We start from the raw sequence: 27,081 nt of genomic DNA, 5'->3' as shown, positions 1-27,081 counted from the left end.
CTGATATTCATTTTCAGCATCCTCTACAATTTTGATGAACTCCTTTGCAGTTTGATTTTCATTCTGTAAGATGCAATAAATCAAAATTAGGAAACGTACAAATTAGAAAATGGGGAAAGGTTGTTGGCCAACACAAGTTACTCACAATCATTACGCAATGACCAAATTTTCTTGGGACTGAATTATAACTATCCATGAAATACAAATAGAAGTGTTGCCATATAAAAAGCTTATTTATTTACAAACACTATAGAACATAATCAAAAAAGTTCAATAGAAAATGAGAGCTATAATATAATGGTGCTGTTTCTTCAAGATGTTTTGTCATTGCGTTATTGCTGATAATATATCGTCATGAGCCACAATACAACCCATAGCAAAAAAAAAAAAAATTATATATTTTTTTTTATGAAATGCACTACAGAATCTATATCACTAGATGCTAAAATAGTACAATATGACAGTACATTCCCCTACAATTAAAGGGGAACTAAGTGCTGAAAATAAAAACAACGTCTTCTTGCCCCTCAGAAGAGTTTTATTTTCTGTGTACAATGCACAGCACATGCACAGTGAATTGTACATTCCCAACACATTCCACACATCTGTAAGAGGTAGAGAATTAAGCTTTGTACTGGAGAAGTTTTCACTTTTGCTCACAAGCACAAGAGTGACATAAGTGGCAGCACAATGGTCAAAGAGACAATGGAGAACCCAGAAGAAACAGTGAAGGAGATGGTGTTGATGAAGCAGTGACTGACAGCCTGGATGATACATTGCTAGAAGATGGCATACTTGCTCATTATGGCAATAACCCACCCAGAGATTTAGTTCTGCTTTAAAGTAAAACGTGTGTGCGGGGACATAACTTAATATTTTCCAAACTCGAAAATACTCATTAGGCGTTTATGTATAGACATTTTTTTTATGAAAAATACTTTGGTCACTATACTTCTAGGGCTGCACACAGTCACATGACCCAATCTTCTTGCTGGTTGCAGAGGAATGAGTGCTGGTAGAGCGAGTGTAGGAGGTTGAGGGATGAACTTAGAGACACTGCCATTTTTTCCCACATGGAGATAGAGACTCTAAGCAGTACAATGTGTACAGCAGTCAAGTGGATGAGTGCAGAAGAGTTTTTGAATTGTAAATAATCAACCCAAATCATATAATATGCTGTGTGCACAATTATTAGGCAAGTTCTCTGTCAATCCAAAATGTTAATAAACCTCAAACCTGAATATTTAACCACTTGCCTACCAGGCACTTTTACCCCCTTCCTGCCCAGACCAATTTCCAGCTTTCAATGCTCTCATACTTTGAATGACAATTGCACGGTCATTGAACACTTTACCCAAACAAAATTATTTATTTATTTTTTAGACAAATAGAAATTTCTTTTGGTGGTATTTGATCACCACTGGGGTTTTTATTTTTTTACTAAACAAACTAAAAAAGTTTTGTAAATAACTAACTTTTCTCCTTCACTAATATGTACTGTAAGGTGGCACTAATGGACACTGTTGGGCACTATTGGCCACACTGATCACCAGGACACCGATGATCAGTATAGATGTCCCTCTGCGAAATGCCACTTACCAGTTCTCCTCTCGCGCTGTCAGTGTGAGGAGAGGATTGCCGATAACCGGCATTTCCTATTTACCCAGTGATCAGCTGTGATTGGATACAGCTGGTCAAATGGTAAAAGCAGCTGTGATTGGCCTGTTCCTAACTCATGTGATCAGCTGTGTCTGAAGGACACAGCGATCACAGATTGCCATAGTGCGTGCCCTAGGGGGCGCGGTTCTTGGAGGACGTCCATGGACACCCTCCCAGAACTAGCTGGCCACACTCTAGAAAGTAAGTTAATAGTAGTTAAGTAAGTTGTAAAAGTGAGGTTTTGGCTCTTAGGAGAATATCTATGTGTTCACATTTATTGGGCAACTATTACTGTGCAGAATTATTATGCAACTAAATGAAAAAAAAAAATGTATTTCTAATTACTATAAAAAACATATCCAATAAAAAAAAAATTTAAAAATAAAATTTCTTCATAAATTTAAGCCAAGAAGTATTCTTCTACTTTGTTTATAAAAAAAAAATCCCAATAAGTGTATATCGATATGACATACTGTTATATATATATATATATATATATATATATATATATATATATATATATATATATATATATATATGCACACACACACGCAGTAAGTCTCCTGTTTAAGAAGGGCCCACAAGTTCTCAATAGGGTTTAGGTCAGGTGAGGAAGGGGGCCATGTCATTCTTTCATCTTTAAATCCTCTACTGGCTAGCCATGCAGTGGAGTACTTCAATGCATGCAATGGAGCATTGTCCTGCATAAATATCATGGTCTTCTTGAAGGATGCAGACTTTTTCCTATACCACTGCTTGAAGAAAGTGTCTTCTAAAAACTGGCAGTAGGTTTGGGAGTTGATTTTGAGTCCATCTTCAACCCAAAAAGGTCCAACTTTCTCATCTTTAATACCAGCTTATACCAGTACCCCACTTCCACCTTGCTGGCGTCTGAGTCAAAGTGGAGCTCGTAGCCTGTTACTGATCCAGCAATGGGCCCATCCATCTGGTCCTTTAAAAGTCACTAATCTCATCAGTCCATAAAACCTTTGAAAAATCTGTCTTCAGATATTTCTTGGCCCAGTCTTGACGTTTCAACTTATGTGTCTTGTTCAGTGGTTGGGTATCAGCCTTCCTTACCTTGGCCATGTCTCTGAGCACTGAACACCTTTAACTTCTGGGCACTCCAGGTACATTGCAGTTCTGGAACATGACAGCACTGAAGGAGGATAAGTTCCTGGTAGGTTCACGTCTGATTACTCTTCAAATCTTTGGCAGTTAATTTACATTTTTTTTTCTCAACACGTTTCTTGTGACCCTGTTAACTATTTGCAACAAAACGTTTGATGGTTCTGTGATCATGCCCTAATATCGTAGCAATTTCAAGAGTGCTGTATCTATCCCTCTGAAAGAATTTTAAAAATGTTTGACTATTCAGAGTAAGTCAAATCTTTTTTTTGGCCAATTTTACCTGAGGAAAAGAAGCTGCCTAATTATGCACACCTTGATATAGGATGTTGATCTTCTTAGGCCACACCCTTCCTTATAACACAAATACACATCACCTGATATGCTTAAATCCAATAAGCATTCATGTTTCCACAGCTTGGAGTTGGACAATATGTATAAAAATGATGATTTGGTCAAAACACTCACTTGCCTAATAATTGTGCACACAGTGTATGCTTAGAAATCATTTGTATGACAGTGATTTCTTTCATTAGACATGTCTTTTCCACATACAACATCCATTCTGTTACTGGGTTGTTACCGATTTCTATATCTATACAGTCATCTCATGATCTGATTATATATCGTTGTGAATAAGGGTTGAATTAATTTGGTTAAAGTGATATTGTTAAAGAATATCGATTGAGTAAGTTGAAGAGTTAAAAAATAGTTTGTAGCATGAAGGTGGAGAACTTCACACATTTATAAGCTGCAGCTTGTGTAGGGAGCATTTTAGTTTAGAATATGCTTTAGAGAAGTGACTTTTTGAAGCATCGAGCAGAGGGATTAAGCATAAATTGCCTGCCAACAAAGCGAGACCTTCTTTAAATCCGCACAGTTTTTGACGATAGGAATCCAAATGATTAGTGTTGGGAGTACTGTTGGTTTACTAAAGTCACTTTTGTGTCCCCCATCTTCTACGCCTTCCTGCTGCCGCCTTCCGGCCCTTTAAGATCTTTTAAATGCCAGGAGGCGGAGGCGGGCACTTGGGTCATGAGACCACTGTGTTTGGCTGTCACAATGGTCACATGATCAGAAAGCTCCTGATCGCTAGTATGCATCGGCAGCTTTCCATTCCTCGCCAGTGTCTGTGCTGAGAGAGCGCAATTCATGCACTCTCAGCAGAGTTGTTTACATAGAGCCACATATATGAAACCTCTTGGCGTTAAAGCCTACCAGCCGAGAGGCTGCATATAGTTGGTGGGCAGAGGTTAATAGAAACAAGCAATAAGTGATTTAGTCTACTTTCCCAATCTGTATGAGTTGGATATTCCCACTCTGTTTACTGAAAACACAGAATCATACGCATTATGATCTAAATGGGTGAAGAACATACTTACAGACACTGTTAGCGATTCTTCAACATCTTTATGGCTCACCAACTGTACATTTCCATCTTCATAATAATGGACCTATGTAAAATATAAGATTTTGTTTTATGCTGCAAAAGTATTACCTGGTGAAATAGCCTTTAATGAAACAGCATTTAGATGTGAATACAATGACAAAACAGTAATTTACAAATGCCATTCAGCAAAAATTGCAACTGTATTTAAGGACAACTTAATTTTAAAAAGGCAGTAAGGCATCGGGGCTGAGTTAAACTGATATTAAAGGAAATTTTTAAAAAACAACAAACGAGTCATTCTTACCTGCTCTGCGCAGAGCAGCCCTGGATTCTCCTCTTCTCTGGTCCTCTGTCGGCGATCCTGGCCCCTCCCTCCTGCAGAGTGCTCCAATTGCAAGCTGCTTGCTCCCGAGCCGCTGCTCTGCATGTACATTCACACAGAGTGCAGATCAGCCTCACACCCTGCTCTCTCCTTATTGGATCACCGACTGTAACTGACAGTAGCGGGAGCCTTTACAACCACTTAAAAATTAATTCTCTGGAGCAAGGCTGCAGGTGATCAAGTATATTAAGGGGAATCTTTTTTGGAGTGATAAATTACTTCTTGATTTTAACAGTTCACAATTTACCATAAAACAAGTCCTATGTAACCAGAAACATTATTTCACCAGGACTCAGATACAGAGTGTATATCCTGAAGTATTAGCCGAAGAGATTTTGCTACTCATCCATGTAGCTTCCTCATCTCTAACAGCCGAGGAAGCATCTTAATTGAGTAGTGAAACATCTTCAGCATTACAGAACAAGTCAAACATCAACTGACTCAGTATTAGTGGCAGATTCAAAATAAAAGCAGTATTAAATCTAAAAGCAAACCGTTATTATATTGCAGCTTACCAATTCTTTGATGTGCTTGTTGCATTAATTTTCTTTTTTTAGGCTCTCTTTCTTCCTTCTACTTTCATCTGGTAATCCAGCCAGCAAGTCTGTTTTATAAAAGTTCAAACTCTCCAGCAGAATGCATCAGCTTGCAGGGATGAGACAAACACTGGCAGGAGTGGTTAAACTATCAGCTTTTATTTATTCATGTGAAACCTTTATCCCAATAGGAAAAAAAACTGTTTGCTGTAACTAATTATAAAGTGTTAACTGGAGTTTGTCTCCAATTAGTTACAGTTTCTAAATCTGCTAACACATTTAACACCCTGCAGACTGACAATACTGCTATCTGCTGTGCCGTCTGTGCTATTTCATCCAGAGTTGTCTCTCACTAATACAGGAGGTGTGTTACTGGCCAGATCACCAAGTAAAAACAGAGGATAAAAAGAAAACCAAAAAAGAAAAAAACTGATGCAGCCACCACAATTATTGGTAAGCTGTAATATATTAAACTTTTAGTTTGGGGTTTAATATTGCTTTATAACACCCTTAAGTGAATTATGGATTATGTGATCCAATTGATTAATCATATCTATAAAATACCAATATTTACATACAAACACGCAGCAAAAAGGAACTTTCATGATGTTTAAATGATGCATAAAAACAGATTGATCTAATCAACAGAAAAGGCAGGACAGTGAAATACCTGAATTTTTTGAATTCCCACCACCTTTGTAGTAGATTGTGTTATGGTAAATTTCCATTCTGACCTCCAGCGTCCATTCCTGGAAAAAAAACCAAAAAAACATAATGCAGTATGAGACAATTGGTTACTAAATTCTAACAAAATTACTTCAATAAACTAATTCTTGCTTGGAATGATGTAATCCACCATTAAACTGTGATTTTGTAAACCCCTGATGTTTCTGCCAGTCCCTCGGCTTTACTATTAAAATTGACCACACCAAGCATGAGGGCACAACGTGGTCAGTTCTCTAGCTGTGCTGGGAACTCAGTGTGCTCTCTTCCAATGATCAGACTTGTCCTGAACCCCTTCCCCCCCTCCCCAGTTTAGCGTTTCACTGGAAATATTAGCGTGCTGTTTTTTCTCCTGCCCCAGGTCTTATGCAGCTGGGAACAGAGGGAATGTGATCTCTCTCTCTCTCTCTCAAAGGGTTTATAATTTTTTTTCCCATATCTATACAGAAATGTTTTGCCTTTCACTTCTATATTAAACTGAATGGGGGGGGGGGTTTACATACACTTTAAAAAGTTATCACTACTGACTGATGTGAAGAGGGGAAGGGAAGAAGGGGTCTGAAATGTGTGGGGGACTGAACAGGGGGAGGGGGAGCAAGAGCATTAATGTAAAAGACGACTAAGGACACTGATGTAAAGGGTGGCTGTGATGTAAAAGGGGTCTAATAAGTAGGAGCTGTGATGTGACAGTGTATATATTCTCTAAAGAAGAAAACAATTCAATGCTGCATATAGAGCTTCAGTGCTGCTGGGGTATTGATGGGGAAATTGCAGATTTCATATTTCCTTATTAGCCTAAAATATCTAATAATGAACCAAGCTTTGGTTAAGGGGCCAAGTACTTGTGTGACCTCTGCATATATCAAATACAACCCCAAAAACGTAAACCATCACATGACTGTGTTAAAATAGGTATTCAATACCTAAACTGTATGTAAACCATAAATGTATTTTTTCAGGATGTTTGTCATCTTGCCTCACTGTATACAGCTTTCAGTCAATTTGGTGCCTGGTTTCATACCTAGAGATACAAGTCACAGGCTGACAAAGCTAAGTGATGGTCTCGCAATTAGCTACTGTGTTTCCAGCCTGCCCTGTATGCTCTGTCAGTGGATCGTCTATTATATAGGCAGCAAAATGGCCAATTGAAGGCGTTTGCATTGCAGAGTGAGAACGTCTCTGCTAATGGAAAGCAAGTGGCTTTCTCCAGGTAAGAAGACGCAGGAAGTTTATAAAATCTCTTTTGATCAAAAAAAAAAACTGCATACAGTGAAACTTTGTCAAACAATGTAAAACAGGTTTATAAAAACAGGACTTTTATGCACTTTATGTGGCTATAGCATATACATGCAAAATGGATATTTAATCAAGCTAAAAAAAAAAAAAAAAAGCCTTACCAGAAGTTTTTAGCTTGAAACTGATGACTCTCTATACATACAATTATTGTTTGCTGTCCATCAATTGTTTTGCCATATACCTAAGAGAACACAACGTAACTGGTATGAAAGGAGAGGTAAATTGCGGCTTACAGGACTAGATAACAGAAAACTTTTTTTTTTAAATATATTTTCACATCATTAAGAGAAAGATCCTGCAAAAAAAAAACAAAAACACAATATTTCTACTTACAGTGCTAACTCCACTAGGATAATGATCTTTCACGTACGATCTCACTGCACTGTCCACAACATTCCTCCAGGATTCTATGGCATTTTCTCCCTCATGGGGCCTGGGATCACTGGCTTCCTTTCTTAAGTGATCAAATTTGAATGAAATCTTGTTCTTTGGATCCAAAAACCTCCCATTACCAAGGTCTCCATGCTCTGTTATTAATACCTAGGAAAAAAAATAATTGTACTCACAATATAAATCCTTTTTTTGGAGTCCACTGAGGTACGCAAAATCATTAGCTATTGGGTTATACTGATGCATACAGGAAGATTTGACGATGATAAAAAAAAAAAAAAAAAATTGTAGACCTGTTCAGGATAACCCCTCCCACAACTGGCATGCATTAGCTTTGAAGCAAGCAGTAGCAAGAGCATGAAGAGACCAGTGTCCCTCAATGTAGTCTAAGCAAAATAATTTTTTTTTCTCATCCACCAAGGGACAGAGGAAGTCAGGCATTGGCAAACAGCAAACTACCTCTAACAAGTTCATGTGAACTAGAACTGGGGACAGCCTGCAGATTCAGAGCTACCTGAATCTGGTGAGGCTGAACCGCCTACCAGATCAGGGGATCTGACTACAAGAACAGGAGAAAGATGGAAAGGTAACAAGCTCAAGAAGAAAGTCCCATAAGGGAGAGCACCAAACCACCAACCAAGCATGAGGCTGGTCAACTGGATTTCACCAAAAGTGAGGAGCACCAAATTTCCCCACAGGGAAAAATCCACAATCTGAATATGGTTCAGAAGAAGAGGGAGAAAACTCTCTTGTAACAAAGTGGTACTGGACAGAAGAACCTAGGAACAATGTCCTGGAAAAAGGGAGACCAAGTTGATCTAAGTAGGAAGACACTATGTCTCCACTCCCTGATCCCATGCAGGGTCATAGCACAAGAAACATAAAGGAAGACTGCCAGAACAGACCTTGGTAAGGTGAGGCATACCAGGAGAGAATCTGGACAACTTGGATCAATAAAACCTTTGAGGTGTAAAAGTGACCAAGGAATAAGGGTACATGTTGAGCAACCCAACATGGGCAGGCAGGAAAACCAGAGTTAGGCTTACCGGTACAGGACAGCCTGTGAGACATTGGACTCCTCCCTCCAGGACAGGAAACACACTAGCCCAAACTCCTTTAAGAGATGGTCCTCCAGGTTACCCGTTTAGTGTCCCTAAGAACCACCAGAAGAAGCTGGAATCCAAAAACACAAAAGTATAACACACCACTCAACAATTGAAGAAAAATCCAGCTGTCCTGGAACACTCATAGAAAATTAGTTACCGATAAGCCTAACTGGTTTTCTCCCTTCATTTTCCAGGACAGCCTGTGAGATGATGAGCAAGAAACTTACCCCCCCTAGGGCGTGACCACTGCCTAGAGAACCTTTCATCCAAACGCCTGCTCTTTACTTGACAGCAGATCCAGGCGATAATGCTTTACAAACATGGAATAGCTGGATCACGTCACCGCATTGCAAATATCCTCTGGCGTGGCACTGGCCCTCTCCGCCCAAGATGCTGCCAGGGTTCTGGTTGAGTGTGCATTGACAAACGGCAGTGGAATTTTAGCAACACCATATGCCTCTAATTGCTAATCTAATCCACCTGGCAATAGAAGGCTTAGATGCCCTGTACCCCGAGAAATGTACAAACAAGGATTCAAACTTTGTGAAATCCTTGGTAATTTTAAAAGTAAGCCAAAAGGCTCCTTCTAACATCTAAAAAGTAAATTTCTTCTCCCCGTCAGTTGGGGAGGAAAAAAAAGGTCGGAAGGACGAGATCCTGCGCCCTATGAAAGAATGAGGACACCTTGGTAAGAAAGGTTGGGTCTGTTTTAAGCACAACCCTATCTTCAAAAATCAACAAACATGGCTCTCTAACCAAGAGTGCTTGCAACTCACTTACCCTCTGCGTGGTGATTGCAACTAAGAAAACGGTCTTTAAGGTTAAAGATCTAATGGAAGACTTCTCCAGGGGCTCAAAAGGACTGCGAATCAATGACCTAAGGACCAAGGATAGATCCCAGATGGACAGGCCTGTACTTTTGCTGGTACAGACTTGGCAAAGGCTTTAAAATAATTTGCTACAAACAGGTCTTGTTGGAGAGAGACCTGAAAGAAAACACTAGGAGCCGAGGACTGCACCTTTAAAAAGGTACCTCCCGAGAGCCCCTTATCCACCCCAGCCTTCCGGGACATTCAGGGGCCTTTTTTTTTTTCTACTGGATATGTTTTATAGCAAAAAAGTAAAAAATATTTTTTTTTCTTCAAAATTGTCGGCTTTTTTTGTTTATAGCACAAAAAATGAAAACCGCAGAGGCGATCAAATACCATTGAAAGAAAGCTGTATTAGTGGGGAAAAAAAAAGGACATAAAATTTAATTTGGGTGCAGCATTGCATGACCGCTCAATTGTCAATTAAAGTAACGCAGAACCATATCGCAAAAAATTTCCTGGTCAGGAAGGGGGGTAAATCCTCTGGAGAGCAAGTGGTTAATATACACTTATTGAGATTTTGTTTACCTAAGACATGTAGCATAATACATTTTGCCCTAAATTTATGAGGAAATGTTAGTTTTTTTTTTTTTTTTTTAAATATTGGGGTTTTTTCTCAAAAAGTTTTTTTCCCCATTTATAGCGCAAAAAGGTGATTAAATACCACCAAAAGAAAGCTTTATTTGTGTGGAAAAAAATTATATAAAATGTTATTTGTGTACAGTGTTGAAATTGTCAGTTAAAGTAGCGCAGCGCTATATAGCAGAAAATGGCCTGGTCTTGAAGGGGGGTAAATCTTCAAGAGAGCAGGTGGTTAAAAGCTCAGCAATAGCCGCTACAATGTTTAAAATCTGCAAGTTTTTTTTAAACCAGAAAAAGTCAAGAAACTAAAAGTTAGTAAATGACAGCCTCCGCTTTACCCTTAGTATAGACTAGTCTTGTAGTGAAGTAGGGGTTAGAAGATAGAATCACAGTGCAAGGCAGCGAACATCTGCCACTCTTGACAGTGTTTAATACCAAGACAGAGGCTTTGGAGGTGGAATAGAGGGGAAGTAGGAGACAAAGGCCACCAGAGAGGTGAATTTACTACCTTCTTCTCCTGCAGGGAACAATTCAGAGCGGTATTTTACTGCATCCAAATATACAATAAGATAATGCACAGAGTTTTTAAAAAGTTTGTTGGCATTCACTAAAGAAAGGCTACTAAAATACCGCATTACGTTATTTTATGAAGTCATGCAGTATTTTAGAAGTAAACACATGCAGTAATGTAACAAGAAGATAGGAAGGAGGACAAAAACTGCCGGCAATTAAAAATTCAGAAAAAAAAGCTCCCCCCATCAATCCATACTGCTGAAGAAGCATGCTCGAATACCAGCATCTGATCAGTGTGTTCTGGCGGAAGGGGGAATACAATAGTACAGTGGGGGAGATCACCACATTAACATCACTTGTGATAGTATGGCAAAACTTTGTGCGTACCCAGCTTTAGAGTGATGACAACTGCATAGTAGGGATAAGCATCGGTGGAGTGGCCGAGGCTTATGAGGAGACCATGTTACTTTGCCCTGAATGGTGTTAATGTCATAGATCAACGGTCTTTGAGGGGACAATTATTCAGCTATACAGACAAGTACATACCTGATCTTCATAGCCTTCAACTTTTACTGGAGTGAACTGATCCAAGTTATACTGTGCAAATGCACTAGATGTAACAAGAAAAAAAAGCAAATATCCAACATGATTAAATACAGTTTAAAGTGTCACATCAAATGTCAAACTCACATCACAAATGAACAGGCCTCAAACTAAATGATTTCCTCCAAGATCCCTCGAAGCTTAGATAACATGGTCTCTAGCAACCAGAATCAAAAGTGACTTTTTAATGTCAATGGAGACTGCAGAGATTTAAAACTAGACTTTCTAGCACACTTGGAGTGAGGGTAAAAGCAGAACCTGAACAGAACATGAAGTGAGCAAAGATGACTGCCACCCATGTACTCAAGACAAGGTATTTGATACCTTGAAGTAAAATTCCAAGCAAACAGCTAAATACATGGTTTTAGCGATTGGCAGTGGTCATTGGCATATCACAGCTGCACGGCATAACCACAAGATAACTCCCCTATATCCTTATTCACCTTTACCATTCCCTGTGTTATTTATAGTAATAATGAAGCAAAAGCACCAAAAAGAAAAAAAAAAAAAGTTTCCTACTCAGCTGCAAACTTTAGCCCAAATAAGGTATAAGTACTCGAATAAAAAAGGAATGCGCTAATCATGAATCAAGTGTCACATATTACCAAACACAAATTATATAAATAAATCCAAATTAAATCAGTGTAAAAATAAATAATGTCCACACATTATATAAAGTCCAACCACCATAAAGTGATAAAAAATGTTGTTGAATCTTGTATTAACAATTGACACCGTGAAGAAAATCCACCACCGAATAAATTAAACTCACCAGAGCAATATGCTGATCAAATTATAAATCAGCATAAACGCTATTGCTCTGGGAGCGATGATCTGTTTGAGGTTTCCAAAAGTATGGGAGCAATACACCGCAATCAGCATGGATGAGGAAACTTTGATATCAAATGGACCTCCTCTCTCTCTCTCCATAAAGGCAATGCTCGGGGAATTAAGAAGAAACATAATAGTGCAATACGTTCTTTAAAACATAAGCTTTATTAAATGCCAAAAGCAAACTCACAAAAAAGGTGTCTGAGCCAACACCAGTAATAACAGCCTCTGCAAATACAAAGGATGAGCCTCGCTCACCGCGGTAGCCCAGCCGACAGTCTCGAGGAACGTCCTGACGTCACATCCATTAGCCCCCCCTACGCGTTTCGTCATTCGACGTCCTCACAGAGCGGAATGGATGTCAGACGTCTACTCATTCATTATATCTCCCACTCAGTCTGCATTGCGGACTGAACAGCATTCTGGTGACACAATATCGCTCGATCTCTGTAGGTGCATTCAATAATGCGTAACTGTAAATATACTTAGTATATATAATCACAATCTTTGAATAGGCATTGAGACACACAAAAAACAGGAAAATAAAACCGCTGTCACGAACATATAAAAATCTGACAGTATAAATAAAAACATGCCAATGTAAATAAAACTTTAAATTATACCCAAAATAAATACACAGGAACAATAACAAAAATAAATACAAAATATATATTCAAAGATAAGAATGAATATTAGAATTACAATTAAAAATCATTTAAAGAAGCACTCCACCGCCAATATATATATGTGACACTTGATTCAGGATTAGCGCATTCCATTTTTATTCGAGTCCCTGTGTTATTTGTCTCCTTGAATAGAGGTGGTGAGGTTGGTTTATTGTACAAACAGCAAATTGGAGACACAGGAAGCTGGAAAGCTGAAACCAACATGTCACCTGCCTGGCTGTGCAGAGTAACAGATGGGTAGATCACAAGATTGGCTGAACAGAATTGAAATCTTTTGGCAGGGAAAACAGAAAAACAACATGAAGCATCAATGTTAAGTTTTTAATATCTTCCTTCCTGTTCACGATCTGAGCCTGATTAGCTGCACTGGAGGGTAGCGGAGACATTGGGGGTCTAGTCACTTGCCCAATGTCACATAGGAAGCTTGTCAGGAAAAAACAAAACAAAAAAAAACACCCGATACCCTCATGAGCGCACACACACATGCAACATGCATGTAGGTCGATCCAGTACTTGTATGTAAACAGTATCGCAACAAACATCAGAACATGAGGGCCATAACTGGTTGAACTAGATAGACTTGAGTCTTTTTCAACCAGACTATGTAACTATAATTCGTGGTTAACTAAACTGATAAACTGTAAAAGCTTTTAAGTCTCCACCAATTTTTTAGGTACTGTAGTTTGTCACCATTTCACAGGTGCACTGAATTATAAAAGTCTTGAAATGTTTGGTATCCATCTCTTCGGACTATTTTATGCTCATGGGCCTGTGCATTCAGAAAACACCAATGTGTGGAGGTTCTAAATAATGTTCTAGCCAAAAATGACGATTTAAACGTGTGAAATTAAGTTAACTTAATGTTAATTTGCTGCCTGTATGAAGACCATTCCCACCAAACAGACTGCATTTCAGTAATGCTTTGTGATGTCTCCAAGTTACAGTGCTTAGCATGACTCTGTACAAAGCAAGGCAAACTGATAAAAGTGGCATTTCTTGTCTATAAAATGCTGATATTGCCAGTGCATTGAAAAATGCAAATATACTCTGGTTATTAGATCAAATATCTGTTGCTATATACTGTATTGCTCATTGACAGTATTAATAAACCTTCATCGTACACACACTAGTGCAATTTTGGCTGTGTGTTGTACAGGATTTAAAAACTATTAGAAATTCTGGAATAACTATAAAGACATCAACACTTACTGAGCAGCACCTTCCCTGAGTAAATTGTCATTGTTGAGTAGGAACCGAACATCTGTATAGGAAACATACAAAATGAAAATATTAATAGAACCTAGTCTGTATGGAGAAACACACACACACACACACACACACACACACACACACAATGTTAATTCTGAAATTTTAAACACCATGCCATAAAAATAAAATATTAACAATTCACATTTACTTTTTTAAGTACCAAAATTAAAATGATCTGATATGTAGCAGTAATTTTTATTTTCAGCTAGACATCAATTTCTGCACATTCAGGGTTCATTCACACTATTGCATTACAGAAAAAAAAAGGATGTTGGTGTGATGCAGTGTCATTCATCCCAATGCCCTTTGCTGATGGACAAGGGCTAATGTGCATTACAGCGTGTTGCCAAAAATGTTGCATGCATCTTTGTGTGTTTTCATGCATTAGGAAGCTTATTCAAATAAATATACTTGCTTAAAACAGAACTTTACCCATAACTTGAGTAAAAAAAAAAAATGTTCTTTAGAAAGGAACATACATTCCACATTAATAATTATGCTACCAAAATTAGTGTGTGCTATAAATTGCCTCCAGCATTGTTTCTGTCTTCTTGCTGGAGGCTGCCATTTTGCTGAAGCCCAGAGCCCATAAGCAGCAGTAAATCTTTGGGCTGTCAGCAGGTCAGCCTCTAGTGGCTCTGATTTTTGGGATAGTATAAAAAAAAAAAAAAAAAATAGAGAGCAACTCAATATGAACAGCACAGGGTGAGATAGTGTTACTAGATTTTAAACCGTGTACACAGTTATTTTTAATGTTTTACATACTTGCAAAAGAGGTCAGCCTGAAGTAATCTAGCAGGACTTAATTTTCTGACTTAAGTTACATTATAAGCTTTAACCAAGCCAGTTTCTCTGATACCTGTCTCCACAAATACTAAAAATGAACCATCATTGCTAGAAGCAAAATGATTCCCCACCTAGCTATTGCTAGGTCAATTTTTTTTGCTGAGAAAACGGAAGAGAAGCAATTGTTTCATGGGTATGCTACATCCAGGTCTCTCTTAACATAAAAAGTGTTGTGGCCAGTTTTCATTTTAGTGATCCCATTGTTTTTTTTCCTTCCGTCACTGATGTACCTAAAAATGTTTTTCTTCTTTCTTAATAGATTTAGCAATTTCCTCCCCTTTCTGTGCTTTGGCAACACTGATAATGCGTTTGGCCTCCTTTTGTCTATTTTTATACATTTCTCTATCAGCTACACCTCCCATTTCCTCCTCTTGCTAATTTTTTTTCCATTACTACCTTACCTACCTCTTAACTGAGCCATGTTTTTTTTTTTCTGGTTACAATGACTAATTTTCCTGACAGTCTAGTTGCCTCCAGGATGGTAGACTGTAATAGTGCCCACTGATTACTTCAGAGATGTTCAATTTATATCACCCGACTCCCGAGATATGTAGTTCCAGGCGCCGTGCAGGTAGGTTTTTCTTTTTTTTACCTTTAGCCCTGCTGCGGGCAAGCAGTAGGGCTCACGTGTCAGTTGGAAGCATTCCACACAGCCCACAGTGCCAGTCTCCGACCCCCTGCCCGCTATATGTCTCTGGCTCCGCTTGCCCATCTGGGGGCCTGGGACTGGTTCAGTGGGGATGGTGGTATGCCGGTATAGAGAGGAGGGAGGAGACAAACACATCCACTTCTCTCCCCTTCTTGTCCTGACCTGGAAGTGATGTGTCGTCACTTCTGAATCCCCACCGACAGATTCCAAGCCATCAAGGCTGGGAAGGAATGTGATGCAGTGAATTGTGCATTGCATTACATTCAGTGTAGTACAGGGTAGACATGCAGGGTCTGTTAGGCCCTGGATGTCTCAAAAAAGAGAACCTGTCACCAAAAATCATCACATAGGGGGACTAAAAAAAAAAAACCATTCTTAACTTTTCTTTTAATTTAAAATGAAAGTTACACCCAAGCATATAAACCCCCCCCCCCAACATTTTTCAAGGCCCCCCTACCCCCACATATAAAAAAACGTAACAGCACGCACTGGGGCACCTACACATGAAAATGTTGATTGCGATAGACAAGTTACATATCGCCACACACACCAGAATGAGAGCAATATTTCTAGCACAAGACCTCCTCCGTAATGCTAAACTGATGACCTATAAAAAGGGGCATTAAAAGCATTGCCTATAGAAAATACAGGGTACTAAAGTTCGATGCAACCTCGTCTTTTATATTTTACAAAAAAATTGAATTTACTGCTCTTTGTGCCCTAAAACTAACCTTTGTGATAATATTGTGTGTCATAAAAAGAGAACAGAGTACATGTACGGCAAGGATCTGTGAATGTAGCCCCACATAACCACTGAGGACTATACAGCCTGATCCCGAGTGAGTGAAACCCATACTATACCAGGTATAAAGACCCTCCTCCTCAGAGAAGTTTTAAAACAGACTCTCAAGCTCTGCTCTAGTGGAAATAGAAGGCTCTGGGAGACAAGTGGAGATGAAATTTCTGCCAGCTGTGGATTGTGTTAACAGTTTAATGGACCTGTGAGGCAGCCACATTCAGTTAACACCTAATGGAAACAATTTTAAGATTAGTTGATTTGATCTGCGAGTCTACAGTTGACTGGAAAAAACATATTCCTCTCTAAATAGGAAAAAACACAGACAGACACTTTCCCTTGAATGTCAAGCGCCTACTAGATAGCCCTTAAGACATCCACATGTTTTAAGTACATTTAACCCCTGAAGATTAATCTGTGCTCCCCTACTGCCAGGGAATCAGCAAGTATAATGAATCTTCTTCTCCCCTTAAAGGAAGTTTCCTTTTGCCAGACTTGCTAGATGAATCCTGGGAACCCATGCTGCTACTTGTCAAAAGGGGTGTCCCACTTCCAGACATGGCCTTCGCCAAGCACAGAAGGAGAAAGGGAAGTCACCTTTTCACTATACCAAGCAAGGGTTGTGGAAGGCAATCTAGCAGAGGACCCTACCAGCTGTTTTCAGGAAAGCCAGCTAGGAAAAGGGGTGGGTGAAAGAAAAGGATAGCTGGAGAAAGAGGCCTTCCTCACCCAAGTTCCAGGCAATGCATCTCCTGCAGCTGAAAAAAAAAACAAAAAAAAAAACCTAACCAGTTTACCAAAAGGACTTCCTTTAAAATGTATTTGGTGGTGTGTTTCTAGTTCCTGTTGGGAGAGGTGCCTACTTCTCAGATGACCTGGAAGATGATTTGGGAAGAGGTAAGTACACCTTTGGCATCAGAAGCTGGTATTGCCTGCTTTACCAGAAATAATTTCTTGCAAGTGTATTGCATAACTGCCCACAGTTTCTGACATTGGCCAAGTTAAATTTTATACCACTTCTGTCAATTGACAAAATGAGGGTTTCCTTGCATGAACCACCAATTTCAGAATTGCCCCACAACATTTCAAATCAGGGCTGCAAATAGGGTAGTCCATAACCCATTTCTTCTTTTTAAGCCACTTTGGTAGATGTGCCAGTGTTCTTTGGATCATTATCGCATTGAAAGACTAATTTCCAGTTCAACTTCTGGACAGATGACCTCACATTGTCATAAAGCATACTTTGATACAGCGGGTAAAATAAGTACTGAACATGTCACCATTTTTCTAGGCAAATATATTTCTAAAAAGGTGCTATTGATATGAAATTTTCACCACACGTCGGTAACAACCTTTCATTCCACACATACAAAGAACCCAAAATAAAGAAGTTCAGAAATTAAGTTATGTGTAATAAAATGGAATGACACAAGGAAAAAGTATTGAACACATGAAGAAAGGAAGGTGCAAAAAAGGCATTGAAAGCCAAGACACCAGCTGTAAACTATCAGTAATTAGAAAGCTATCCTGCCCCTTGTCAGTGCAAATTAAAATATCAGCTGGATGAGTCTCACCTATAAAAAAAGGTGTCACACAAGAATCATCTCATGATGGGTAAAAGCAAAGAGCTTTCTCAAGACCTTTGCGACCTTATTGCAAAACATACTGATGGTATTGGTTACAGAAGGATTTCTAAACGTCTGCATGTTCCAGTGAGCACTGTTGGGGCCATAATACGGAACTGGAAAGAACATCATCTCACCATAAACCAGCCACGGCCAGGTACTCCTTGCAAGATTTCTGACAGAGGTGTGAAAAGAATTATAAGAAGAGTTGTCCAAGAGCCAAGGATCCCTTGTGGAGTGCTTCAGAAAGACCTGGAATTAGCAGGTACAATTGTTTCAAAGAAAGCAATAAGTAATGCACTCAACCGCCATGGCCAGAATGCACGCTCACCACGCAAGACTCCAATGCTGAAGAAAGAGCATATTGAAGCTCGTTTAAAGTTTGTTGCACAACATCAGACAAGCCTGTGAAATACTGGGAGAATATACCGTAGATATAAAAAGTCTACACACCCCTGTTAAAATGTCAGGTTTCTGTGATGTAAAAAAATGACAGAAATCATTTCATAACTTTTTCCACCTTTAATGTAACCTATAAACTGTACAACTCAATTGAACAAAAAACTGAAAACTTTTAGGTGGAGGGAAGTAAAAATAAAAAAACCAACAAAATATGGTTGCATAAGTGTGCACATCCTTAAACTAATACTTTGTTGAAGAACCATTTGATTTGATCACAGCACTCAGTCTTTTTGGGTATGAGTCTATCAGCATGGCACATCTTGACTTGGCAAGATTTGCCCACTCTTCCTTGCAAAAACACTCCAAATCTGTCAGATTGCGAGGGCATCTCCTGAGCACAGCCCTCTTCAGATCACCCCACAGAGTTTTGATCAGATTCAGGTCTGGGCTCTGGCTGGGCCATTCCAAAACTTGAATCTTCTTCTGGTGAAGCCGTTCTTTTGTTGATTTGGATGTATGGTTTGGGCTGCTGTCATGCTGAAAGATGAAGTTCCTCTTCATATTCAGCTTTCTAGCAAAAGCCTGAAGGTTTTGGGCCAATATTGACTAGTATTTGGAACTGTTCATAATTTCCTCTACCATGACTAAGGCCCCAATTCCAGCGGAAGAAAAACAGCCCCAAAACATGATACTGCCACCACCATGCTTCACTGTGGGTATGGTGTTCTTTTGGCGATGTGCAGTGTTGTTTTTGCACCAAACATATCTTTTGGAATTATGGTCAAAAAGTTCAACCTTGGTTTCATCAGACCATAACATTTTCCCACCTGCTTTTGGGAGACTTCAGATGCGTTTTTGCAAAATTTAGCCGGGCTTGGGTGTTTTTCTTCATAAGAAAAGGCTTCCATCTTGTCACTCTACCCTGTAGCCCAGACATATGAAGAATACAGGAGACTGGCATCACATGTACCACACAGCCAGTACTTGCCAGATATTCCTGTAGCTCCTTTAATGTTGCTGAAGGCCTCTTGGCAGCCTCCCAGACCAGTTTTCTTCTGGTCTTTTCATCAATTTTAGAGGGACGTCCAGTTCTAGGCAATGTCACTGCTGTGCCATATTTTCTCAGCTGGATGATGACTGCCTTCACTGTGTTCCATGGTATATAGTGAATATAAAATGTCAGGTTTCTGTTATCTTCTGAAATGTTTTATCTTTGTCTCATTTGTACATCACAGAATCCTGACATTTTAACAGGGGAGTGTATATCCACTGTAGTCTAGTCAGATGAGACCAAAATTGAACGCTTTGCCATAATACACACCATGTTTGGAGGTCATGGCACTGCACATCACCCCAAAAACAGCATACTAACAGTGAAGTTTGGAAGTGGATACATCATGGTGTTAGGCTGTTTTTCAGCATACAGTACTGGCAAACTGCTGATCTCTGAAGGAAGGATGAATGGAAAAATCTACCAAGACATTCTTGATAAAAAAAAATCTGCTACCATCTACCAGGATGATAAAGATGAAAACTAGGATGGGCATTTCAGCAAGACAATGTTCCCAAACACAAAGCCAAGGAAACTCAAATTGGTTTCAAAGAAAATAAAGCTGCTAGAATGGCCCAGCCAATCACTTGAAAATCACAGAAAATCTCTGGAAAGAACTAAAGATCAGAGTTCATAGGAGAGGCCCTCGGAACATTTAAGATTTATAGACTGTGTGGAAGAATGGGCCAAAAATCGCACCTGATCAATGCATGTGTGACTAGTTTCTCCATACAGGAGGCATCTTGAAGCCGTCACTACCAACAAAGGATTTTGTACGAAGTATTAAATAGATTTCAGTTAGGTGTGTTCAATATTTTTTTCCTGGTCATTCCATTTTATTACACATAACTTAAATTTATGAACTTATTTGTTTTGGTTTCTTTTTATGTATGGATTGCAAGGGTTGTTACGGACATGTTAAAATTTCATGTCAATAGCACCTTTAGAAATACACTAGATTGCCAAAAGTATTGGGACACCTGCCTTTACACGGTTACATGGCTGAAAAAAGACAAAAGTCCACCCAGTTCAAAAAAAGTTATAATCCTATCCAGATGAAGGCAAAAAACCCAGCAAACCATGATCCAATTTGCTCCTGAAAAAAATTCCTTCCTGATCCTCCGAGAGGCAATTGGATATTCCCTAGATCAACTTTACCTATTAATGTTAGTAACCAGTTATATTCTGTATATCTGAGAAAAAATCCAGGCCTTTTTAAAGCAATCCACTGAGCTGGCGAGAACCAACTCTTGAGTCTATTCCACAGCTCTTACTGTGCAGAAACCTTTCCGTATTTGGAGATTAAATTTCTTTTCCTCTAGACGTACAGAGTGCCCCCTTGTCCTCTGTGATGACCTCAAGGTGAATAACTCTACACCGAGTTCACTATATGAACCAATGATGTGTATATAAAATGTTGATCATACCACCTACTCTCCCCCCTTAATCTCCTTTTCTCAAGCGAGAATTAATTCAGTTCCTCTAATCTTTCTCCATAGCGGAGCTCCTCCATCCCTCTTATCAGTTTTGTTGCCTTCTCTGTACTTTCTTCAGTTTCCCAATGTTAGTTTGTGAATTGGTACCCAAAATTCAACTGCATATTCCAGATGAGGATGAACTTTAACGGCATCCCACTCTTAGTCTGTAGGGTTCAGTATTGAGTTGGCCCACCCTCTGCAGCTATAACAGCTTCAACTCTTCTGGGAAGGCTGTGCACAAGGTTTAGGAGTGTGTCTATGGGAATGTTTGACCATTCTTCCAGAAGCACATTTGTGAGGTCAGGCACTGATGTCGGACGAGAAGGCCTGGCTCGCAGCCACCACTCTAATTCATCCCAAAGGTGTCCTTTCAGGTTGAGGTCAGGACTCTGTGCAGGCCAGTCAAGGTCTTCCACTCCAAACTCGCTCCTCCATGTTTCTATGGACCTTGCTTTGTGCACTGATGGCAGTCATGTTGGAACAGGAAGGGGCAATCCCCAATCTGTTACCACAAAGATGGGAGCATGAAATTGTCCAAAATGTCATGATATGCTGACGCCTTAGAGAGTTCACTTCACTAGAACTCAGGGGCCAAGCCCAACCCCTGAAAAACAACCCCACACCATAATCCCCCCTCCACCAAAAACTTTACACTTGGTACAATGCACTCAGGCAAGTACCTTTCTCCTGGCAACTACCAAACCCTGACATCTCCATTGGATTGCCAGACAGAAAAGCATGATTCGTCACTGCAGAGAACACATCTCCACTGCTCTAGAGTCCAATGGCAGGGTGCTTTACACACCACTGCATCCAACGATTTGCATTGCACTTGGTGATGTAAGGCTTAGATGCAGCTGCTCAGCCATGGAAACCCATTCCATGAAGCTTTCTACACACTGTTGTGCTAATCTGAAGGCCACACGAAGTTTGGAGGTCTTTAGCTCTTGAATGCAACTTGCGACTTCTGCGCTTCAGCATGCACTGACCCCACTCCATTTTGTGGCTGAGTTGCTGTTTCCAGTTACTTTCATTTTGTTATACCACTAACAGTTGGCCGTGAAATATTTAGCAGCAAGAAAATTTAACAAATGGACTTATTGCACAGGTGGCAACTTATCACGGTACCACGCTTGAATTCACTGAGCTCCTGAGAGTGACCCATTCTTTCACAAATGTTTGTAGAAGCAGTCTGTATGCCTAGGTGCTTGATTTTATACACCTGTGGCCATGGAGATTATTGGAACACCTAAATCCAATGATTTGGAGGGGTGTCCAATACTTTTGGCAATATAGTGTATATTTACTGAGAAAAATGGTAATGTGTTGAATACTTGTTTTAACCGCTGCAGAATGCAGAATATATAGTTGACTGGATGCAAGCTGTCCAGGCCTTGAAGCAGCAAAGCAACTCAAAACCACACTATTTCCACCACCATGCTTCACAGTTATGAGGTGGTTCTCCTGAAATACAGTCTTTGGTTTGTGGCAAGTATGTGATCAACTAATTATTGCTACGGTGATCAAATAATTAGCTGTCTTCAGCACATTCTTCCAGAAAGCTTTGTATTTGTCTACATGCTCAATGGCAAACTGTACACTTGCTCTAATGTTCTTTATGGACAGCAAAGGCTTTTTCTGAACACTCATCCAGGCTGAATTGGTGCAACCGCTTTCTGATCGAGATGCAAGCACTTTGACCATGACTGTTGTAAGAGTTACCTAAACACGCCATAAAAAAAAGTTCTTCTTTTAGCATCAATAGTCAGCTCTTGGGCTAAACTTGCTGGGCCAGCCAGTCCTGGAAATGTTAGCAGTCATTTAAAATCTAAAACACTTTTAGATTATTCCACTGTAAGCAAAAGAATTTCAAATCATTTGGTGAATTTTTAAAATCCCTTGCCAAACTTATAAGCATTTTAGAGGGCCTCAGAGAGCTTTTTGATTTTAGCATGAAGACACTACACACATTAATAGCAGAGACAACACTAGAACTTAGATATCTTAGGACAGGTAAGGTTCCGCCTGCATACTGTATAAGGTCAATCTAATCATTAGCACCTGATCAGGAACAACCAATTCTAATTTCATAAAATTTAAATGGTTGGACTGTAAATGTGTGGGTGTACTAACTTATTCCATATGACAATTCTGCATTTTTGTTCATTTAAAATATAAGAATAAAACACACCATCTAAATTGTATGTCATTAGTTTAATTAAATTAACTTCATTTGTAGGCACTATTTAAATCAAGATCCAAAGCTTGCCTATTCAAATATGTTAAGAAATCAATTTACATGGGGTATACTTACTTTTTTCTTTTACTAGGATGTAAATGGTCAGAAGCTTTTTTTTTTGTAATCACACCAGTGATAAGCACACTTCTCAGAATCTAGCCTGCTCAAAATGGTCTGGCATTCAGACCTGCAGGATGCAACTAAAGGTGGTGCAAGTATGTGCAGAAATGGCATTTTAAAAATATAAACAGCAGCTTGAAGTGACTGTCAGCTTAAAGAAAGAAACTTTTTTTGTTATTTTTTTTCCACATGGAAAGCAGATGTGGTTTTTATGGCTGCAACTAACAATTATTTTCATACTTGCTTAGTTGGCGATTATTGTTTTAATAGGTTAAATCAGATAAGAACTCTAATCTGCCATTTTCTCTTTTATTTAAAGTAATTTAATGAACAAAACGGAATATTACTCAAACTGCAGAATTAGAAAAAACAAAACAAAGAAAAAAAAAAAAACACAAAAAAACCCCCCTAAGCTTTCCATTAACAAGTTAAAAAAAAATAAAAATAAACAATGATTTTTGAATATCTATTTGCAGTTGTAAATATAAATAACCAGGTACAGTGGATATAAAAAGTCTACACACCCCTATTAAAAATGTCAGGTTTCTGTGATGGAAAAAGTTCTGAAATTATTTATCTTTGTCTCATTTGTTTACACTTTTAATGTGATCTATAAACTGTACAACTCGATTGAAAATTTTTTTTAGGGAACATTAAAAACTAAAAGAATGTGGTTGCATACGTGTGCATACCCTCTTATAACTGGGGATGTAGTGGTGTAAAGAATTAAGCAATCACATTCAAAATCATGTTAAATAGGAGTCAGTACACACCTGCCAGCATTTAAAGTGCCTCTGATTAACCCCAAATAAAATTCAGCTGTTCTAGTAGGTCTTTCCTGACATTTTCTTAGTTGCATCCTACAGCAAAAGCCACGGTCCGCAGAAAGCTTCCAAAGCATCAGAGGGATCTCATTGTTAAAAGGTATCAGTCAGGAGAAGGGTACAAAAGAATTTCCAAGGCATTAGCTATACCATGGAACACAGTGAAGACAGTCATCAAGTGGAGAAAGTATGGCGCAACAGTGACTTTACCAAGAACTGGACTTCCCTCCAAAACTGATGACAAGACGAAAAGAAAACATTAAAGGAGCTGCAGGAATATCTGGCAAGTACTGGCTGTGTGGTACATGTGACAACAATCTCCTGTATTCTTCATATGTCTGGGCTATGGGGTTGAGTGGCAAAACTGAAGCCATTTCTTACAAAGAAAAACATTACCAAGAACTGGATGTCCCTCCAAAATTGATGAAAAGACAAGAAGAAAACTGGTCTGGGAGGCTGCCAAGAGGCCTACAGCAACATTAAAGGAGGTGCAGGAATATCTGGCACGTACTGGCTGTGTGGTACATGTGACAGCAGTCTCCTGTATACTTCATGTCTGGGCTATGGGGTAGCCTTTTCTTACAAAGAAAAACACCCAAGTCTGGCTAAATTTAGCAAAAACACATCTGAAGTCTCCCAAAAGCATGTGGGAAAATGTGTTATGGTCTGATTAAACCAAGGTTGAACTTTTTCGCCATAATTCCAAAAGATATGTTTGGCACAAAAACAGCACTGCACATCACCATAAGAACATACTCACAGCGAAGCATGATGGTGGCATCATGTTTTGAGGCTGTTTTTCTTCCGCTGGAATTGGGGCTTTAGTCATGGTAGAGGAAATTATGAACAGTTCCAAATACTAGTCAATATTGGCACAAAACCTTCAGTCTGCTAGAAAGCTGAACATGAAGAGGAACTTCATCTTTCAGCATGACGACTCAAAGCATACATCCAAATCAACAAAAGGAATGACGTCACCAGAATAAGATTCAAGTTTTGAAATGGCCCAGCCAGAGCCCAGACTTGAATCCGATCAAAAATCTGTGGAGTGATCTGAAGAGGGCTGTGCACAGGAGATGCCCTCGCAATCTGACAGATTTAGAAAGTTTTTACAAGGAAGAATGGGCAAATATTGCCAGGTCAAGATGTGCCATGCTGATAGACTCATACCCAAAAAGACTGAGTGCTGGAATCAAATCAAAAGGTGCTTCAACAAAGTATTAGTTTAAGGGTGTGCACACATGCAACCATATTATTTCATTTTTTTATTTTTACTTCCCTCCACCTAAAAGATTTGTTTGTTGTTCAACCAAGTTGTACAGTTTATAGGTTACATTAAAAAGGTGGAAAAAGTTCTGAATTTAATTATCTTTGTGTCATTTTTTTACACCACAGAAACCTGACATTTTAACAGGGGTGTATAGACTTTTCTACATCCACTGTATATGGTTAGGGAACAAAATATCTAATCCACTCTCAGAATAAAAAAATACCTAGACTTAGAGGTTAAAATTTGGTACATATCAGACTCGGATCAAAATGATTTAAAGAAAAAAAAACAAAAACAAAAAAAAAAAAAAAAGGCCTAAAAACACTGTTTTGCAGATTTTCAGATAGGAATGTATTACAAGTATTAAAATTACAAGTACTGTATTAAAAGATACAAGCTACCTGCGCCTGCTGTCACTAACACCACTTTCTCATGGGGCAGATTCCATTCTGATCAGAAAGGGATCTGCTCATAGATCCTCTGCTGATCAAAGCAGAGCAGGCAGATGATACATCCGTGTCCGCTCAGTTTCTGCATGCACAGAGCCCACTCTGCTCTATGGACAGCCAGGAGTAAACAGATCCCCTTCCATTTTTATTAGTGGATCAGATCTGATTCGGAGGTAGGTAGGTGTAAATGGATGCAAGTCCATTTACACCCACCTGTCCATAGGAATGCATGGACCTTCTGATCAGGTCCACTTTAACAAACAAAAAAAAAGAAAAACACACACATGTATCCGATTACATTGCCTGTGTAAAAGGGATCTAAGACATTTTGTAGCAACAGCATGGTTTTTATATCACCAGTCATGATGGAGTTAAAAAACCCCAAATTTACCCCGTATAATATAAAAACAACTATCTGTAGATAATCACTACTATAAAAGGGGGTTAATTTATACTGTGAAACAATGAAGGCAATGATAAATACACCCAGGAGGATATACGGGTATTTTAACCCAGAATCAGGTATAAAGCTACTTGGAGGGGGGGGGGCTGTTTGATCCTGACTTCTCTGATCCTCCCCTTCTTCCAGTGTCCCCCTCTTATCTCCTGATAAGACATTGTGTGGAGTCACTCTGCACATGCTCAGTTTGGTGTGTATCGCTAGAGGGGCTTTTTTTTCCTTGGGAGAGTGCAGGTGATCAGTACAGGGCCAATCAGCACTGTCCAGACAGAGGTCAGGGGTTCTGCATCCTCTTAGAGCAAAATGAAAACTCCTACAAGCTTTAACCAGTGCTCAGCTGGACACTGATAGAAGTCACAAGACTGTTCTAACTGCTGACGAGAAAAAGGTATTTAGCAGTTTATATCTACCAAAATAATTGCACTTCCATGTTCTGTGTCCTGTGGGAGACCAGATACAGTGAATGCAGGGTCCTGGGTTTAGGAACACTAATTGTAATGCCTTGATTTACCTCCAGTCTATCAGCCTCCAGCTTCTCTGAGTTCAGATGCTGATCTTTACTGCACAGAGCCCTTACATCACATCTTTCTCCTGGACAGGATTACATGTCCCATGAGTCATTGCTCATTACACAGCCACATTCAAAATTCTCAGGCACTTACTGACATGTATGGACAGTGTACTGAGCTGTGTGTGCTGCACTGTGTATACTGGCATGTAAACAAATAATGCATTCTCTATGCAGGCTAACTAAATCAGCTGACCAACTAATACAGAATGAAAATAGTTGACAGCTATTTTTATTATCTAGGTCAATTAGTTGTTTCAGCCCTAGTGGTTTTTTTCCCAGGAGCATTAAAATGAAACATTATTTCTCTACACCTAACAAGCATTTAACCCTTTGCAGAC

The 27,081-nt window shown here is 39.2% G+C and overlaps 1 protein-coding gene across 1 annotated transcript in view; it reads right to left on the bottom strand.

Moving 5' to 3' along the window:
- LOC149467158 (F-actin-capping protein subunit alpha-2-like) overlaps positions 1-27,081 on the bottom strand; it is a 47,771-nt gene that overhangs the window by 3,759 nt on the left and 16,931 nt on the right. Inside the window, exons 3-9 of the mRNA XM_089672088.1 lie at positions 13,904-13,955; positions 11,121-11,184; positions 7,448-7,654; positions 7,216-7,295; positions 5,766-5,844; positions 4,170-4,241; positions 1-63 (exon numbers count right to left, since the gene is read on the bottom strand). Coding sequence (XP_089528214.1) covers positions 1-63; positions 4,170-4,241; positions 5,766-5,844; positions 7,216-7,295; positions 7,448-7,654; positions 11,121-11,184; positions 13,904-13,955 — 617 coding nt within the window. The remainder of the gene's footprint in view (positions 64-4,169; positions 4,242-5,765; positions 5,845-7,215; positions 7,296-7,447; positions 7,655-11,120; positions 11,185-13,903; positions 13,956-27,081) is intronic.

The sequence above is a fragment of the Staurois parvus genome, unplaced genomic scaffold (assembly GCF_062004578.1).
Source record: "Staurois parvus isolate SC_StPar_1 unplaced genomic scaffold, SC_StPar_1.0 ptg000120l, whole genome shotgun sequence".
Lineage (NCBI taxonomy): Eukaryota > Metazoa > Chordata > Amphibia > Anura > Ranidae > Staurois > Staurois parvus.
Note: the sequence above shows the minus strand (reverse complement) of the source record. Positions and strands in the feature narration are given on the sequence as shown.